The following is a 19830-nucleotide window of genomic DNA, read 5'->3' on the forward strand; positions in this document are numbered from 1 at the left end:
GTCTTGAAGCACAGTGTAATCAGCGTAAGTGCAGTATCACTCTGACCTCTCAAAGCCAGGCTTGTTACTAGAATAATCTATGTTGAAGTAGGGCTTGCTGCCGCTGCCACTGCTGTTTTAGCCAAACCATCTACGACGCCATTTTAAAGTTCACCTCATTTTCCCCAGAAGTTATCCAGAATAACTCCAGTTACACTTTTTAAACATTTAGGAGAGTGGGGGAAAGACCAGGGGCCACGAAGTTGAAAGCGAATATGAAAGAAAAATATTCATGGGACAAGGAGAAAGCTTAAGGAAGTTCACTGAGGTCCCTGCCATTCGTCATTTTCTCAGCAAATGGCTTTTCAACCCATCAACATGTCAGGTCCCAAACCAGAGATTCCGTCCTTCTTCATCTGCGTCCCCGCTTGTCATCATGTCTCACACGCCATCCAGTATGCCTGCAAATCCTCAGACGTACTTTAAAATGTCAACTCCTCGCCTCTGTTCCTACCATTCAACCCCAAGTCTACACTGCCAACATTATAACCTGGACTGTAATCTCCGACCCAAACTTCCCTGCTTCCATCCTGGTTCCCTATTCCCAGAGAGATCTGTTAAAACGTGGACACCAGATCATGTTGGTTCCCTGCCCAAAAATTCTGGATAGCCTTCCCAGTTTCATGTGAACTGCTTCTCCCATCCACACCCCATCACCTGGCTGGCCTCATTTCCAATGCGCTCAGTGGCTGATGTGATTCCCTACGAGATGCCAGGCACGCTGCCAGCCTGCTGCCTGCTGCCTGCTGCCTGCTGCATGCTGGGCTCATCCCATCTTTAGGGATTGTGCACTACTCACCCTCTCCAACCTTCTCTAACCATGTTCTTTAGAGCGGTAGCTCCCTCCCATGCATCCTCTGTTCCCCATTTCCTACATTTCCCTTCTCCACCACACTTAACACCACCTGACAACCCATATATTCCCCTAGTTTGCTTGCTTCTGCCCCCCACGGTTATGTGAGCTGCATGCAGGCAGGGTTTTCTGTTTGGCTTCCTGCTGCACAAAACAACACCAGGATGTGGTGGGTGTTCAATTACTACTAGCTGACTCAGAAAATGAATGGATCACCCACACTGGTAAAATGAAGTTATTTTATGCCGCACGCATAGGGGCGGTTATTGAGCTCATCACAAGAGAGATGAAGGATGCATGTAGCTTTCTCAGGAGCAGTGACACACTACAGGATGCGGCGATACAATGCCGGTCGGTCGGTCTGTCCTGCATCTTCTTCCTAAAGGCTGGAGCCCCTCTCAGATGCAGGCATCCCAGCTTTTCACCGCGTCCTGCGTATCCCAGGGATGCAACAATTGACAGTAAACAAACCGCACAAAAGAGATCCCTCCCGGTGGCCTCTTCCATCTTTCTCCATTCCCTCGGAATGTAATCATTATCTCATTAATCAACTATCACAAATTATTCACTTACCCTAAAACCAGTACAACCAGAGGAAATGGAAATGGGGGTGGGGTGCTCCTAGAAGAGGCAAATCACTTCCTTCTTAAGGAAGGGAATAGAAAAGGGGGAGAATGCTTTACTGACAAAAAAAAAAATAGCCCTCATTATAAACTGTCACAGGTACGTGTGCCATGATTTCTAATCAACCTGGTTTTAGTTTAGGCTAAGGGAAGCCAGTTGTTAGACAGATGTGGCTGTGCACGCCTGCGGTGCTTATCTGAATGAGAATGCCCCCTGCGGGTGCATATATTTGAATACTTTGGTTCCCGGTTGGTAAAGCTGTTCAGGTCTTCTATAAGTTGTTTTATTTATTCTGTGGCATTTGTCATTGCCACAGAAAAGTAATTGAGACACTTGGAATCCTAACAGTCAGGAGGCTGTGGTGGAAGGATTCTAGCCAGGCTGGGCTGCAAAGTAAGACCAGGCCTCAAAAATAAATAAATAAATGACAGATAAATAAATACTCATGAAGGCTAGTTGCCAATCACTGCAATGTTTAACCACCCAGAGGTTCTTAACATCCTCCTAGGATGTTGAGAACAGGAACAAATCTGGGCACTCGCTGTGTACAGGGATGCTCCGTGGTTTCTGAGCACCACAGCACTGCAGATGCGCTGCGTGCAGGAAGATTCAGTTGAAGCCGGTTTCAGTGGTGCCTATTTTAAGTGGTGGAATCTCCCATTAATGTCCAGAGCTTGCTGAAAGGAGTGAAAGCCATTATCGCAGCTTCCAAATATCTTTACTATGTCACCACCCGTTTGCTATGGATTTCTTTCAGTTGCTTAAGTATTGATTATTCTGTCATAAACTGTGCAATAGAAAAAGAAAATGCAACATGGCTCTAAATGAGATATCTCCATCAAATCCCTCTCCTCAGAAGTTAGGGGACCTTGTGGAAGAGGAGGTGCAGAAATGGGGAAGACAGGGGGGATGGATGAAAGACACCAGGAGAAAAGGACCCTACAAAACTACTGAACAAAGCTCATATGAACTCACAGAGACTGAAGCAGCAACTGCAGGCAGGGCCTGCCAGGATCTGCAGCTAATCCTCTGTGGGTTCTAGAGTGGTCAGTTAAAGACCCCGAAAAGTGTATAGGACTGAATCTTGCCCCTTGTCTCAAGGCTCTTTTATTTTTCTGTTGGCTGATCTTGTCCAACTTCAATATGACAGTTTTTGTTTTTTCTTATTATATTTTATTTTGTTGTGTTTGAATAAAGAAAAGAAAAACAGAGTTCAGAGATATCAGTAAATGCTAATATAAAACTTAACTAAAAACACAAAGTAAAATCAAATAAGGGTCTAATATAGCCAGGTAGGTCATATATAGAGTTCTGTTTTCATAAAAACTCTGAATATCAATAAATTCAAACTTCATTGTTTCTTACAAAACAAAAGAAAAATTATGGAGTTTAGGTCCTTTTACTTCAACCACCTACTTTGGTTTTATTCTGATGATGACATTTTTAAATTATTAATAAAACAGCATTCTATTCTAATGTACCACTGAAAGAATAACAATACAATTTTCACCAAAGACACTTGAGGTAAAAGGAAAAACAATTGCATTTCTTAGACAATAAAATAGGTTGAGGAAAGAGTCCCTATTTTATTTTACTTTTCTCACACTATTTATCTATCAGTGTACTTTTATTTTTTGTTGGTCTGTGTAATGTATATGAATACATATACATACATATATATACATATATACATGTGGTGTATATGTGTGTGTGAGTAGTGTATGTGCAGTGTATACACAGTGTATATGAATCTATATATGTATATGAATATATATATAGTATATCTGTGTGAGTATATGTATGTGGGTGTATGACCCATGTGTGCCTATGGATATCAGAGGTTGATATCGCATATCGTCTTATCACTCTCATACTTATGCTTTAAGACAGAGTCTCTCATTGAGTCAGAAATTCACCAATTAGCTAGACTAATTCCCAAGGGATACTCCTGTCTCTGCCTCCCATGCCTGCATTACAGACATGTGCCACTACATCTGTTTTTCATGGGGATGTTGGGAATCCAAACTCAGGTCCTAAGGCTTGCATAGCAAACACTAGCCACTGAGGTTTCTCTCCAGCCCCAATATCCCTACTTTAAAAGACTATTTCCATCAGACTCCTAAGCAATTCTGGAATTAAAATTTGAAATGGAAACTTATATTTCAAAAAAAATAGGCTAAACATGATAACCGAGGACATATATATTGCAGTTACAAAAAAAAAAAAATGCCATGCTATAAAAGTAACAGAGTAACAGTCAAATGGTATATCAGAATTGTTATACTTATAGAAGACAGAATCCACAATTCTTGTACTCTGTCATTACAAAGGAATCTGTTTACATACTTAAATATGAGGAACATATGTGCAAGAGTGACATATAAATAAAGTCAGGATATAGTTCCATGTGCTATATCATTAACAGAGCCATGAGTAATTGCACAAAGACCTTCCTGAAGGTTAATTAACACCTTTTCTTTCTCTCTTCTCATGTTCCCTTCCAGCAACTCAGTACAATGCCAAGCACTCCGCTCTCCCATTACTGTACTGATTGGTTGATAAGCTGGTGAGGCATAATTAGGCATTCTGAGCCAGACAGTCTAGTGTGGGGGAAGCGAGCACTGTCCACTGTGTCTTCAGGCTCTCTGCGATGGAGGGGCTTGCCTCTGCAAGGAAGCCATGCTGGAACCCATTGTGTCAGCAACCTGCTACAGTGTGAACCAGGATCTCTTAGAAGACACACATGGCCCTTGTATTAAGTTAAGGCTCTAATTCAAGCTGGTCATTTTCGTTTTTATAGCATGATCTTTTGGCTTGAAACTGCACTATATTCATCATGACCCCAGTGGACACCAGTCTACCTTGCAGTTGGCAACTCCAGGCCTGGGAACATATCCAGGGAGATAACCCTGCAGGAGAGATATTCCTCCAAATGAACAAAAATCTTTACTTCTATACTGATAAAAGAATGAAAAATTACTGAAATCTAATAGGAAATCTCTGGGTAAAAATAACCCAACTGATAAATTTGCACTATGCCATCATAAAACAAGGTATTAGCACAGGAAAACCTTCTGAAGACACAACAGAAAGAAAGCAAAAGTCAAATGAAACCCCAAGTCCTTACTGGGGCCTTCATACAGGTCCCTTCGGCAGAGCCCTGACATCCTTTGAAACTTTGCTACTGTCCTCCAGCTCTGCCTGCATTCATTCTGCATCCTGAAGAAACCATGTCTCTATGCTTGCTACTTAGAAACTAACTCTGGGGCTATAGAGATGGCTCATCCTTTAACAGCACTGGCTATTCTTCCAGAGGTCCTGAGTTCAATCCCCAGCAACCACATGGTGGCTTGCAACCATCTATAATGCAATCTAATCCTCTGGTGTGCAGACGAGTAGGCAGAAAAACACCTGTATACATAAAAAGAAAAAGAAAAAGAAAAGAACTCCTTCCACAACTACTATCCCAACCTAATATCCCACCACATTCTTCTTTCCACGGGACCTTATTTTATCATCTATAATATAAAAATATATCTGTATATATGTGTGTGTGCATATATACACACATGTATTTATACACACACATATATATCTTATTTGCCTCTCTACACACAACAGAATCTAAGTTTCACTAGAGGAAGAACTCAACAATCATGTTCCTTTCCATATCCTAGCATTTACACCAGCACTTGGCAAGTAACTCAACAAATGTTCATTAGAGTGGCAAATAGGGCCAAAAAATAACATGCTATAAATAAAAAGCACTAAAATTACATAATAGGGAGTCAAGAAGTCAATATTAATTACAGCATTATAATCATTTTAATGGACCAAAATCATGCCAAAGAACAGAGGCGAGAATCACCAAGGCGAGAAGCAGGCCTGCTCCCAAACATGGTGGTTCTGCTTACTGCCAGTCTCCTGCATCAGCTCCCTTCCAAAAGTTGTTGGTTTTTTTAAAAATATTATTCAAAATGTTTGAAAACAGCATGTAAGATGTGGAAAACTAAGGAGAAAAATCTTATGAACTGAGTATAAACCATCTAAAGATATTTATGAAAGGAGAATTTAGAAAAAAGGATAAAAGAAAGAAAGAAAAAAAGGATAGATAAAGATGAAAATCCCAAAATATGATACCAAACTTCCTCAAGTAGTAGTCTGGTAGAGAGCTAGTAATACCTAGAAAACAAATCTATAATAAAGAAACTAAAATAGGTGTGCACTCGCGGTCTCTATTGAAGGACTTAAAAAATGCATTGCACAAATAAAAGATAAAATGTGGTTTTCCATACCTGGCCAGAGTCTCCAGTGCAGTACTCGGTGATATCACAGCTGTTTACAGCATCCCGACATTCATACCCTCGTGACTGAAACTACAAATCAAAACACCGCATTAGGAGGTAGCATTCACTGTATTCGACAAAGCTGCCATTCCTACATCCGCCAACAAGTCTGGGCTTAATCATAATCCTCAGCCCCCTGCTTCACAGTTTGTCAAATCATTGCAGGTTAGAAATGAGGCTCAGATGCTCATCCTACACTGAGGTGAGCAGCAAACAGGCACTAAGTATGCAGACCGTAAAGCCCACCCTCTCCACATACTGAGGTAAGAAACAATGCGATGAAATTTATGTAAAGAAGAAACACTGGTTTAGCTTAACACAAAGGAACAAAACATTGTTGTTAAACATTTAAATTTCTTCTGAAGGACAGAACATATATATATATATATATATATATATATATATATATATATATATATATTCAGCCATAACTAATTTGTCCATTAGCTTGAGTATTAATCTTGCTTTAGATAGATAAATACACACAACAAAATTACAATGGATTCATATAAATCACCTTCAGAAGCATCCATGACTGCCTATGATGAACAAAACATTTGGTTTGTCTGGCAAAGGATGGGCGCAATATGAAGTCTCATTAGCCACAAGCAATTTATCATTTGGTAGGTAATATGAAGCAAGCACAAATTAAGTTGAAATCTCTTAGAATATCATGATGTAGAACCTCCCTTGGTATTGAAAAAAGCAATAAAATCATGTAGTTTTTATAGTTATTCGAAATGTCATAGATCTGACATATGAGATAAAGGGGTAATGACTTTTTGAAAAGAACTGTCAGTCACTGAAGGTGGAAGACTACACACACACACACACACACCCCACATGCAAGCACACACATACACACATGTAAGTACTGGCTTTCTTGACTTTATAAAATTCAAAAAGCCTGATGGTTGATAAAAGCACTAGTTGTTATACTATGTGTCTAAAGCAAATTAGGATAAGCTTTAAAACAATGAATGTTGGAAATAGGTTGTGCACTTTAAAAGACCAACAGAATTGTTCCTCTTCTGTCCTACTACTTAATCTGTCCATCTGTGTTAACAGGGTAACTTGTCTAGTTTGGAGGCTGTAGGGGTGGGTACACCCTCTAGAGGAGGCCTGGGACGTTAAGAAAGCAGACAGTGAACAGCAGAAGAGACGCATGCTGTGGCCCACAGAAGTTCGATAAAATTACCAGTATTGCTGAGCTAACAAGCATAAATGTGTATCAAGTCACTCAAAAGCTCAACAGACATACTTGACACGGCTGGCTAACTAGTCAAGGAAGAAGAAGAAAGATGAAACTTCTAGGGGACTCACAAGACACGAGGTGTTGTTACAGCAGGGACCGTCACTGCAGTGGGCTCCATTGGAGAGTGAGCATTTCTTACAGCAAACTCCATAGCATTCCTAGAGAAAACACTCCTTTGAGTAAACCAGGAACACACCACTGCCCATTCAGTATTCCCTCCACGTGCAGTTCATGCATCAGATGACAAGAGTTCTATAAACAGTACGTTAACATTTTAGAGAGATCAATCACTTTAAATGATGACAGACTCCTGCCATGTTTTTCAGCAGAGTGAGCTCCCAAGAGTATGATTATTCATTAACAGGCACCCCCACACAAGCCTCCGTAACTGTACCATGTTCTTAAGACCCAGGTCTTTCTTCATAAAGGAAACAATCAACGCAGCATGGGAAAATGCTCATGATTCTGTACAAGGGGCCTGAGATGGATATGAGCTCGGAATTAACTTTTTAAAGGTCAGGAATTTGATTAGAACAATCCATTAAGCTTTTCAGACACGGCTGCAACAACAACATGACTAATTCTTACGTGTCTGAGCTGGAACAAAGCATTGATCATAGCAATCAGGAAAAAAAAGAAGGCAGTGACCCCCACAATGAATGATAGCATGTCTGCTCTCTGCTGCTCTTCTTCTTAGCTCAAATGATGAACTGAGCTAAAAGTAGAGACAGTCTCTTATACCTACCACATGGAAACCACAGTCACATTCCTCTCCAGCCTCCACATATCCATTCCCACATTCTGTGGGCTCAAACAGCTGAAAGAGATTGGAGGATGCAAAGAAAGATATTTGGATTTATTGCAGAAAATCCATACATCGAGCTGGACATATGCATGACTGTATCATATGATTCTTCTATTATTATTACTCTATATTCATTTTTACGTGTGTGTTCTGTGTATAGCTATGTAAGTGTACGCACACATGTATGTTGGTAGTTGCAGAGGCCAGAAAAGAACATTGGATAGGAGTCACAAATGGTTATAAGCTGCCCAGTGTCAGTGCAGGAAGCCAAACTCCGGTCTTCTGAAGAAAGAGCAAGTTCTCTTAACTGCTGAGCCATCCTTCCAGCCTCTTATTTATTACTATGCATCATATATATATATATATATATATATATATATATATATATATATATATATATATATATATATAGTGAAATACTATTTGCTTATTAATAGCACTCTTAGAACTCATGTTGGAAAGAATGTGGTATTTCTGGGGATGCCCTTTGTGGGGTCTTGAGAGACAACCTCCAGTGTTAGAGAGACTATGGAGCTAAGCTGTCAAGAGAAATAGATCGCTTTCCATGATTTCTAATGGAGCTAAAATGTATTACTAATAAGACTCATAGATATCTAGTTTGCTGACTTAACTAAAGGCAGCCAAGAAGACATGTAAACTGTCAGAAAGATAAATATGTTTAGTCAAAACCAAATGTGAGATGTACAACTACGGAGATGCCAATAAGCTTAGAACAATGTTGTCAGAGATTCAAATCCATCACTCATTGAAAAGAAATCTGCATTGTCTAGCACAAAGTCCCACCATTGCATTTCCTGAATTATCTCTGAGTAGAAAGAACATTAATTCAGGAATTTTTTTTAGGAATTTCAATAAATTAACTATGTGCAAATACCCAATTTCTTAATACTCAATTTAGTTTCATAAAGAAAAAAATTATGTTAAGTTAATGTATAGACATGTGAATCCATAAGAATCTCTCAGTCATTGCTGCTCTGATAGGAGAAGTTTCTAGAATACACCCCCTCCTGTGGTGCCATGAACTTGTTTCTGAATAAAAATATTATAGACGGATCATTGAGAAAGTTGCCTACTCATGACAAATGCATCTATATTGTATTGTCTGGAGCAGAATTCTTCTAATATGGTTATCAGTTCTGAGTGTGTGTGTGGTAGAAGGAGGGGAGTCTGGAATAGCACACCTCAACACAAATGCTCAGAGCCCTGACCATGAGAGAAAGAGCTCGCCCCCAGCAGCCATATACACCATGGGCAACAGTCATCTTCCACTGAGTCTACAAGAAAGACCTGGTTCCACTACTTCCAGGAAGGAACTCTTTATAAGAAGTAAAGAAATGTTCCAGCTGAGTTGGATGGGAGTCAACAGTATTAATTTATCTCCATGCTACTTTGATTGGCAGGCAAGAGAACACAGAAAGAGGCCAGGCAGTGGAAGGATGGCCAACACTTGGTACCAGACTTCCCATCCTTTAGTTCTTGGGTTTTTTCCCCTTCCTGAGATTGGTCACTATTTCAAACAAGATATAAATCACAGCAACTAGGAAGATTTCTGAAGCAGAGAAAATATGCATATAAACTGAAAATAAAGAGCAACTCATGCCTATGCATATATTCATTGACTAAGAACACTAGGGATAAAATCTAGTTCTTTGGCATATACATACAAACAACTCCACTGGAATTCATGGAACCTTCTTTTTTTGATCATTGTAATTTGTGGTTTAAAAGAGAAATTATCCTGAACCTAACTTCTGAAATTGAATATGTAAACATAGTTGTTTTTTTTTTATGTGATATTCCCAAGTTACCGGGATAATTTTCTTCCTGTTTACAGGTAATCTGAGAAATGTAATGACGGATCTTTGTGTATATCCCAGAGACCTTAACCTCTCCAAACAAGCGAGTGTTGTCTCCTCAAGCACAGTGCTTACAGCTAAGCTGCCAGCTGCGAGGCGAGGTAACACTAGCCATGCGCCCGGTAATTCAAAACTGCCAGCAGTCCACATGAGTTCTTCATTACAGATCTCACTCGCTTCAGATGCCTTGAAGACTTCTGGTTTCTGTGTCCAGAGGTCACTTACAGCCAGGAAAGACCAGCACCCTATTTTAATGGAGCAAAGTCAACTTCTAAGTCTCAGTTCTCTTGAGAATTGCAGAGCCTTGGCTTTGCTGATATTTCTCAGGGATGTCAGGTTCTAAGCTTTCATTCCGACACCAGCTGCATCACTTGTGAGTATGGAATAAATCAGTCTATCTGTTGTTTGCCTTGGTGACCGATTTTCTTTTTTAGAGGGAAGGTCAACACAATATTGCCAGTCTTTAAATTTGCAGAGTATTGACCATTTTCTATACAAATGAACTCTATCTGACACGTGAGGTGTTATTCTAAAGGAAAAGTGAATTTTTTTTCCCTGTGGTGGAATTCCAATACCATCTGCTAATAATGCTAGTTCTGTTTTCAACTGCTGGCCTGCTTCATTTCCAAACATACTCCTATAAAAACACAGAGCCTTCTGCAAAAGCGTTAGCCTGTCAGCTTGAGACTTCTGTCTCTGTTGAATTTTAGGAAAGTATGATGATTGGTTGTGTTCTATGTCAAAGGGGACTGGAGCACATCTTATAATCAAACAATTTCATGCTTCTATGGCAAGAAATAAATATTTATATCATGAGGGCCAAATGAAGATTTTCAAAATTTAGTTTTACTGTCAAATGTGTTTTCTGAAAACTCCTATAAAAAAAAAAAAAAAAAACTCTTCTGGAGATGTATAATTTTCTTTAAATTTGTGTTTGAGGAATTGCAATTTTGTTTATACATACTCTTAGGAAACACCAATGACAGCACGGGCTTCCAGGGGAAGGGAACTATGTAGTAGAAACACTTGAGACATTGATGGAACTTGCAAATGTTAGACGGAGATCACTTTTTGCTTGGGTGATGTGGGTAATACGTTCTGTCTGGAACCAGATCACCCCAGAAAGTGGACATGTTGGAGCTGGACGGTGGGTGAAACTCTCATGAGGAGAAAACTGAGCCTCCAGAAGGAATGTCAAGGTTAAATGAGCAAAGAGGGGATCGAAGTAAAAGTTCTTTCCATTTTTGACCCCCTATGCCTTAAAAGTGAAAACACCAATATAAGATTCTGGAGAATTTTGCATTTCAGGGAACTGCAAGCGAGCACTGAACACTGCCCCCCAATTTGATCTTTTGCTCCATCTTGAGCATGCAGGGGCTCTCCATAACTGAACACCTCTCAGTTGGGTTTAGTGGCTCCTACCTGAACTTCCAGTATCTGGGAAGCTGAGGGAGGGAGACTGTTTGTAGTAATGTATTAAACCGTGTGATGAGAGACTTGCTTTCTGAGAACATCTCTGAGGTTTGGCACATTCTTACTCTTGGAAAAATCAAGTCACTAACCTTAGTTGGCCTATTGAAAAGACACGCTCCGCCTCCTCTCTGTAAAAAGTCTCTGTACTCCAAAATGCTGCACTTTGAGAACTTTCGAGAGTGGGACACCCTGAACAGACAAGGAACCAATTGTGTAAAAAAATAAATAAATAAATTCACAAAAGCAATCATCAGAAAAGAAAATTTAAAAAAAAAACACTGAAAGTTCATTCTGGATATAGAGGGATCAATACAAATATTTGGCAAGATGCTTGGGTACAAGCTGCTACATTTATGGTGTGGAGTCTGTAGACGAAAGGAAAATAAAAACCAGAACAGACTAGGAGCTTGGTCACTCCCAAGCTATCAACCCCCTTACCCCGCCCCCACCCCCCACACCCGACTGAAGTCTGTCTTTAAACACGTCATTTGAAAGGTTTGCTGCAAAATCTTAAGTCAAGGCTAGGTTTGATTGTTTTTATTTGCTATGTCTCAGTAGAGGCAACCTTACTTCCTCTTACTCTGTCCTCAATAAAGGGATCCAGCAGCCTATCAGACCTTGATTTTCAGAGAAGAGTCTGGAAGGTCAGTTTATTAAAGACAGTGTTACTCACACTTCAACAATCCAAACTGTAAATAAATGAGTAAACCCTGAAGGATGCGGGGGATCATTCGGGATCATACATGCATATGTTATTAGTGTGTGTGCCCACAGCAAAAAAAGAATTAAGGAATGCTCCCATGAGCAATCACTCTTTATTCTTCATTTCAAATACAATTATTGAGCAATATTCATGATTTAGCATGAATAAAAATGAAGCTCTCTGTGATTTATTCAATCAAATTAAGACCCCTATGTCAGCACACAGGGGGATATCATACACACGTCAAGGATAAGCTAAATCACACACATTGGTTCCTCAGGAATGTCTGCAATAGGCCATTCTAGGGCATAATACAATAGTTTTATGTATGAGGGTATATTTAGAATTAAAACTCACCTCTATTGACAGTAATATCTTACAAGAAGTATACCAAATATATCTTTGAGAAAATATACATTAACTTCAAATAGTTTATTATATCCTATGAGTATTCAATCCAAAACTCATTTAGAAATTGACAGTTTATAAGGCAATAATATTGCCATACAAAAGCAACATATAAATGGCACTCTTCACTGTGACACCTATTAAGCCTGCATCATCATAAAGGGCTCAAGTATGGAGCACAAATAACGTGGCCAGGGAAGGCAAGCATTTCAAGATTAGACTGCACTTCAAGAAATATGCTCTGGCGGTGCAGAGGTAATGGCTAACTGCACGAACGTTTTCCTCTCCATGGAAGAAGAGAGGGCCCCCAGGGAAAGAGATGGTTTCATTAGTATCAGTGCAGAACAATGGTAGGACCAAAAATTCCCAGTGTCTGGCCTGTGCAAAGACAGTAAGAGAGAAAAATCTCACCACTATTACGATCGATTCCTACTGGCAAAAGCCTACACAGTGTAGGAGCCTCCTGGAAATCACAGTGGTGCCAGTCTCAGGCCACTAGTGCAATGGAACAGGAAGACAAGCAAAGTAATGGCGACTGTCTACCATTTGGCGACTTTTTTGTTTGGGCATTATAACTCTGAATTAATTTAAAAAAAAAAAAAAAGCTCTATTGACTCTACAAACAGTATGCTTCAAATGTATGGCCCTAAACGAGCATTAATAAGTTCCTAAAAATGTAAATGGATGACTGAATTGATTTTCACTGGCTGCTTCAGGTAGACCATCTGTTTTTATTCTAAGTATATTAAAAGATTAATGCCTCCACCAAATGCAGAAGCTTTTAGTCATGTGATTCCTGTAAGGGTTAATAAATAGAAGTAGCTAATACATTTCACTTTTTCTCCCCAACCTTAAATTAAAAATTAAAACATAAAGTGAATTAGCACTGTCAGTTTTAAAATATCAGACAATTAATTATTGAATTTATACTAAGTGCTTAGCCTAAAAGACCAGTACCTGAGAGACTGTGTCTCTAATGATTATATATGCAGCCATTTTTGCAACAGGCATACATTGCATGCAGGAGTCATGCAGACTTACCCTGTTTCTTCCATGATGCAGCCTCCCCAGGACTCTATGCATTCACATTCTAGCCCAAAGAAACAGGAGCAGCAGGGGGGAGGGGAGACAAAGTCACCACTTCAGTTTGCACCAGCTCCTGCAAAACTTCCTCAATACAGAGTGTCAAGACTCCCTATTTCCTTTATGTCAATGGGCCCTTATGCCTGGAGTATAGCTTGCTTCCTAAGGGGGTGGGGAACCTTGGGCCTCTCTTCATCTTTATTACTCAGATACCTTGATTAGATTTCTAAAATCCAATGTTTAGTTAGAAGTACCATTGGCTAGACACAAAAAGCTGAACTCTAGTCCACCTTTTAATCAAGGAAAGAGTCTCATAGAGAAAACACTCAGCGTTTCCTTTTGGGGGAGTGTTAGGGGTCTGCTTTAATGGAAGTGATGTCTACCTATCTCCCAGTATGGCTTTAGGGTTCACACGGATAGAGGGCATTCCCAGACAATCTGTATGAATACTACACAATGTCACTGAAGTCCTTCAGACACAGGGGCAGCCAAAGAATAAAATTCAATTTGCTGGAGTCAGTGCCAGGACCAGCCAGACACGTGGAACAATCTCATCCCATGCTATTGCACCATTCAATCCAATAACATCTCGGCTGACCCCAGCACTGGCCTCCAGGATTTTCAACTAAGTTATGGAACCCAATGTTCTTCTTCCTGAGTCTGAGCTATCTGGGTCAGCTTCTGAAACTTTAAAGTGGGGTGGTCACTTCCTTAAGAAAGCAAATAGTCTCAGCAAGATTTTAGTCACTGAAAGCTTCTAGAGATTGGTAAAATGCTGCTGGGTGCTTGCCATGCCTGTGCGTACTTGGCCATTAATGAACCACAAAGGGATGCAGGAGCATAGATCCGGATGGCCCTCCATTTCTCCACAGCACTATATATCAATCACATAGAGGACAACATGCGAGATAATGCATTTTTCTTTTCTTTTCTGGGAAGGCCTGGGTGAGACCGGAGGGTTTTTTTACTCCTAGCTCTCACGATCATAATGAGAGGGAGAAGATTTCAGCTTATTTTCTCATTAAATGAACAATGATGAACATGCTGCTCTCTTTCTCCACAAGGTCCCATTGTGAGGCTTTGCTTTCTTCCACAAAATGTACAAAGATTATATTTGACTACCGTGCTCACACAAAGGGGGCTGCAATTTGGGTCGGATTTTATCCTAATTTTAAAAGAAATGAGATATGGACTTTATCCTGATTTTAAAAGGAACCAGATATTTCCATGGGTTTCGAAATATCTGATGGTCCCTCAGTACTCGGCCCACTTGAAATGTTAGTCCTATCCTTCCTTCTCTCATCAGATCAAGGAAAACAGTGGCCCCAACAGTCCCTTATCTTACTTTGGTTCCGCACAGATCAGGGCCATGAATAAGTTCCCCCTTAGACCTACCTCTGCACCAGAGGACAATTGTGTCCCTCTCCCATGCACCCCAAGCTTAAAGGGTCAGAGGCAGGCTTTGCTTTTAGGGGAGACAGGGGCTCGCCTTCTGGATGTGACCTTGTGGGTAAGTGTTGCTAGCATTTAAATATGAGCTCCTTATATGCTGTAGATCTCCTTCCCAGCATACTGCATCTGTGATAGTCTCTCCACAGAACTGTAGCTGCCATTTTGTGTCTATGCTCAAATGGTTAAATCTCCAAGGAACATATCAGTCCCACCATTACCCCATCTCATCTCAACATTCTCTATGTAAGAAAGAGCTGACCAGGTATGAGCTTATGGATTTTGAAAGAGAAATGTCTTCCCCTCAAATAACCTAATAATGATCTCAAAATGTTCAAGTTTAATTTTTTTAAGGCATGAGACACACTATGATTAAACCAGTGGCGTAGAAATAAAGCCTTCTCAATGACTGGACATGCATTATACACACAGAATGACAGGAGGTAGGGCTGGAGTAAGAGGTCGGTGTACATACTTGGCTTCCTGCTTGAAGGTTCCCACTGGATTCCAAGGTTCTGAGCCAGGCTCTGCGATAACACTTGTGCCACTGCCATTGGAAGACCGTACTGGGTTTTCAGAGTTGAAAATGGTTGAGGAACATTTGAGAGAGTACAACAAAGGTAATTATGACTCCTTCATTGTTATCAATATCATTTCAAGTCCCTAAGTAGAGCCTTACAACATCTAAAGATGGTGTACGCTCTTTACATCATTTCTCCTTGAGACTGCCCCACAAGCATCTTTCAGAATAGGAAGTTTTCGCGTGGGAACAGAAGATGAAAGTGGCCAAACTGTATTCCAGCTCAACATATTCAAACATGTCAAGAGAGGTCTCCCACTGCCTGACAGCATTCTCAAGTGAGGCTGCCTAATGAGACCGATTCCAGTGCTCGCCAGGACTTTGATATATTTGGCTAGGCTTTGGAGTGCTTCTTTCAACTAAAAAATTTTTTTGTGATAAAGGTACCCAAGCAATGATTCTATAAAAACATTTGTTTTAATCCCTACCAAACTTGAGTAGAAGATATAAAAATGAAAACTTATATAGAAAGATAAAATATAATCTGCAAAATTTTTATTTAAATGAGCTAATTCTAAACAGGAAAGCATTAAAAACTTTATAAAAAAAAGTCACAGGAAAACGGTAAGTTTATAAACAACATCTCAACTAGAGACCTAAAAATCTCTGAGCCAATTTTCAGGTAATGTTTATACCGTAAGAGTACAAAACTTCCATGGTGGTATCCAAAGCTGTCAGTATGAACTTAGGGCTCCATTTACTTATCTGAGCCACTCACACTATATCCCTAATGTCATCGTTGAAGGCTTGAGGGAGAAGGGTTATACACGAGGCCTTAATGAAGAATGAAGTCAGTGACAGAGGCGGAGCTTAGTTACAGAAACCATGAAACTTACCTCATTCACACCAACCCCTCTTATGCGAGAACACACACCTCCAAAGTAACTCAGACTGCTTCTCTTATAATGGAATGTCACACGCCTTAAGAAAACAAGGCACTGTCAGAAAACACCACATAAACACTCCTAAAACATGAATTTTCCCACACCAGACACCCTAAGAGCCACTCCCAACAGGGAATTTAAAAAACAAACCAACCTGTATTTAAATAGATTTCCATCTATAAACACATTGACTCTTTTTCTACTAAGGAATATCTATTGCTGACTATTATAAATTGATAACGGCTGAAAGAGGAGGTGGGTACAGGGTAAAGGTGAGACAGAGGGAGGGAATGTGTTGCTTGGTTTGACTACAGGACAGAACCAAGGTGGGAGATTGGAAAACGGCCATGATGGGTTAAGGGGAAGAGTGAGAAGAGAGGACAACCCTCTTCCTTAGTGACAGAAACACACCTGCCTTCAATGGTTGTCTAAAAAGGCGTTTTCTGGACTTCCTATGGCTAGGTGTGGTCACATGACGATGATCTGGCCAACTTGTGCGAAGCAAATGCACAGGAGCCTTCAGGAAACCTGTTTTACAGGTGTTGATCTTACAGGAGGTGCGCGCCCTCTTGCCTCTGTCCAAGCAAAGCATTCCTGCCGCCTGTAGGGAAGGCAACAGTGCCAGGGGCACCTTGGGTTGTGATTTGACCTTAAGGATAGCTCTGTGCTTGGACAGTAGAGCTGGAGGCCATGGAAGTACAGTGTCCCAGCCCTGGCATTTCACCTCTATAAATAAAGAAGAGGACCAAGGGCTACTCTGTAGAAGTCACTGCCCCCTGGTATGTGAGCTAGCTGATACAATAAGGGACTAAGGGTAAACGTCAAGCCAAAACCGCGGTGAGAGCCTGAAGGAACACGTACGAGATGAGGTGGACGGCGTCGGCGTGCTGTTTGATGCGCTGCCTGTACTTGGAGAACTCATGAAGCAGCTGCACCGGGTTGATGGTGATGTCGATCGGATCCTTCTCGGTCCAGGTCTCTACGGCCACCAGGACCACCCTGGTGTTGAGCTGTTCCTTGTAAATCTAGGGTATACAACAGGACAGGTGCAGGAGGAAAACACTGGGTCAAACATGCACAATCAGTGAGTCAGTCAGCGGAAGGGAGGTGGGGGAGGGGAGAGAACACGGGGTCAGAATTAGCTAATCATACAGAATCTGCTTCTGCTTTCTTTCCCCAGAGTCAAAATAAAGACGAAAAATCACACGACTCTGTATTCTCCGCTCTCCTTCAAGATCATCCCCACCCCCACCTCAGCATTTTCAGTTGCCCGGTAGATTATGAGAATGTAGGGATGTCAAGGTTCTCAAGTCAGGACCTGCACTGTCAACAGGGTTCAGCAAAATAACCTTTCCAAACCCCATAGGAGACAACAAGCTGGAGCATGACATAGAGACTCTAAGTGTAATATAACCTGCAGGCTTGGGACAGTTCATCAAACAGTACAGCTGCCCTGCTACACAATATAATAACTCTCAGAGAGAATCACAGAGCTGAGGCCAAGTGCGGGGTTGGGGGGGCACAAATTTGAGTCACCAATCTCACTCTCACTTCAGAGTGGCATCACTCACACACATCCTGTTATTCTTCAGTTCTCAGTACTTTGGGCCAAATAAATAACTCACGGAATTAAGCAACTTCAACGAGAACTGCCAAGTTGCCTCACTTTTAAGCTATCTAAGAAAAACAAATGAACAGTCTTTGAAGACAGTCAATAAAGAAATTAGCATCAAATTGAAGCTATAATGGCTTTACACAAAAAATGAGTTAAGTGTAATATATTTCTGCAATGAACAATCAGCTCCAGGATTTTATAAATATAACATAAACTAAAAATTAAATTTTGCAAAGAATGATTTTATTCAATCACACAAAAATGACTAATGCAGAGATGCTGTCTAATAAATAGCTTTTGCATGGGAGAAGATGTATTTAAGATTCTCTTTTCCATATCCAGTTATAGCTTTCCTGTGAGCAGATTGACAAGAGCTGAAATTAAAGAAAAGTAATAAGGCAGATGTAAACCGGCTCTCAGGGGTTCAACCTTAATTTTATATTACATATTCTATGCACATCAACTCATATTACAATTTTGTCAGCTGTGCCTATGAGGCACATAACATATGCTAGGAGCACAAAATATGTTATGAATATTTACATGACGGGTGGTTTGGGGCTGTTTAAAAGGCAGATCTTCAGAGTGAGTAGCATTTAGATGCTTGGCAATTTATAAAAAAAAAGATTTTTTTTCACAGTTAAGAGGGACCATACAATAAATACAAGATAAAAGAAATATATTTAGCTTAACAAAGTAGCACTTCACATCAGAATATATAAATTAATATGTGCAACTGAATTAATTATTTATTGGAATATAATGTATGAAATCCAGCCCTGGGTGGTTGCAACCTAAGGCAGGGAACATGACGAAAATCTAATCGATCATTCTTTGGAATTTATGAAGTGGCACGAGGGAGAAAGAATGTTAATAGTGAGGATATGTAGGGTCACACCCCTCTGAAGAAAGAAGACATTTCATTGTTCTAAATTATTTTATGTGGCAATGACACCTAATTCTATCACCCAGAATACTAGAAAGTAAGTCTGAAGCATTCCAGCCTGGGAGAACTAAGATAATAAATCCACAGCCTTGAGATTTTCATCTATCTAAATCCTCTTAGCACACGCTGCCTCAATCCATTAGGACTTCTCTACTTACGCAAAATATTTAGGAAAAGCTCAAGTAGTTATTAATAAAGCCTCATTTACTGAGAATAATTTCCAGGCCTTACGGTCTTTCTCCGTTGCACTTTATCCCCCATGGACTCTGGTAATAACAGAGGCAATGCTATACAATTACTGCAGGTTAATAAAAATTTCTCACTGTTTAAGGAGGTGGTGAGGCTAGCTACTCTGATTTGCTCATTAGATACCGTACACATGTATCAAATTATATCACTGCACCCCACAGATACGTAGAATTAAAATGATAATTAATGAAAGTCAATATGCTTAGAAGAAAGAGACAGTGCTAAAGCTTCTTGGAAAGTCTGAGAATCCTGAAGCTCAGAGAGCATTTTCTTACAAAGCTCTCCTTCTAACAGTTTCTTCTCCAGGGGAATGTATCAGTACATTTTTTTTTCATTTCATCCAAGAAATAGCCAACATTATCACCGAGTGTAGAGAAAGAGATATGAAGCGGGCCTTTTGGATTAACAAAAAGAAATTTCAAAGAACCCGGGCTACTTACAGAATCTACAAGGTTGACCACAGACTTTGCGAAGTTGTTGGTATGTGCGTGAGAAGAGCGGTGCTTCTTATACTGTGGAGGGGGGGGGAGGGAAAAAAAAGATGGACCAGTCACTTCCAAATCCTAATTGTCCTCAATGTCAAAATTTTCATATAAACAGAAACTTCTGCAATATGCTAGAAACGTGGCTCAAAAGATCAG

The 19830-nt window shown here is 40.3% G+C and overlaps 1 protein-coding gene across 1 annotated transcript in view; it reads right to left on the reverse strand.

Annotated features, from left to right (window-relative positions):
- Window positions 1-19830, reverse strand: part of Adam23 (ADAM metallopeptidase domain 23) — a 153614-nt gene that overhangs the window by 34277 nt on the left and 99507 nt on the right. Inside the window, exons 10-18 of the mRNA XM_052193578.1 lie at window positions 19630-19701; window positions 17241-17404; window positions 16332-16416; window positions 15391-15481; window positions 13425-13473; window positions 11362-11461; window positions 7863-7934; window positions 7186-7275; window positions 5812-5892 (exon numbers count right to left, since the gene is read on the reverse strand). Coding sequence (XP_052049538.1) covers window positions 5812-5892; window positions 7186-7275; window positions 7863-7934; window positions 11362-11461; window positions 13425-13473; window positions 15391-15481; window positions 16332-16416; window positions 17241-17404; window positions 19630-19701 — 804 coding nt within the window. The remainder of the gene's footprint in view (window positions 1-5811; window positions 5893-7185; window positions 7276-7862; window positions 7935-11361; window positions 11462-13424; window positions 13474-15390; window positions 15482-16331; window positions 16417-17240; window positions 17405-19629; window positions 19702-19830) is intronic.

Source organism: Apodemus sylvaticus, chromosome 9, assembly GCF_947179515.1.
Source record: "Apodemus sylvaticus chromosome 9, mApoSyl1.1, whole genome shotgun sequence".
Classification (NCBI taxonomy): Eukaryota; Metazoa; Chordata; class Mammalia; order Rodentia; family Muridae; genus Apodemus; species Apodemus sylvaticus.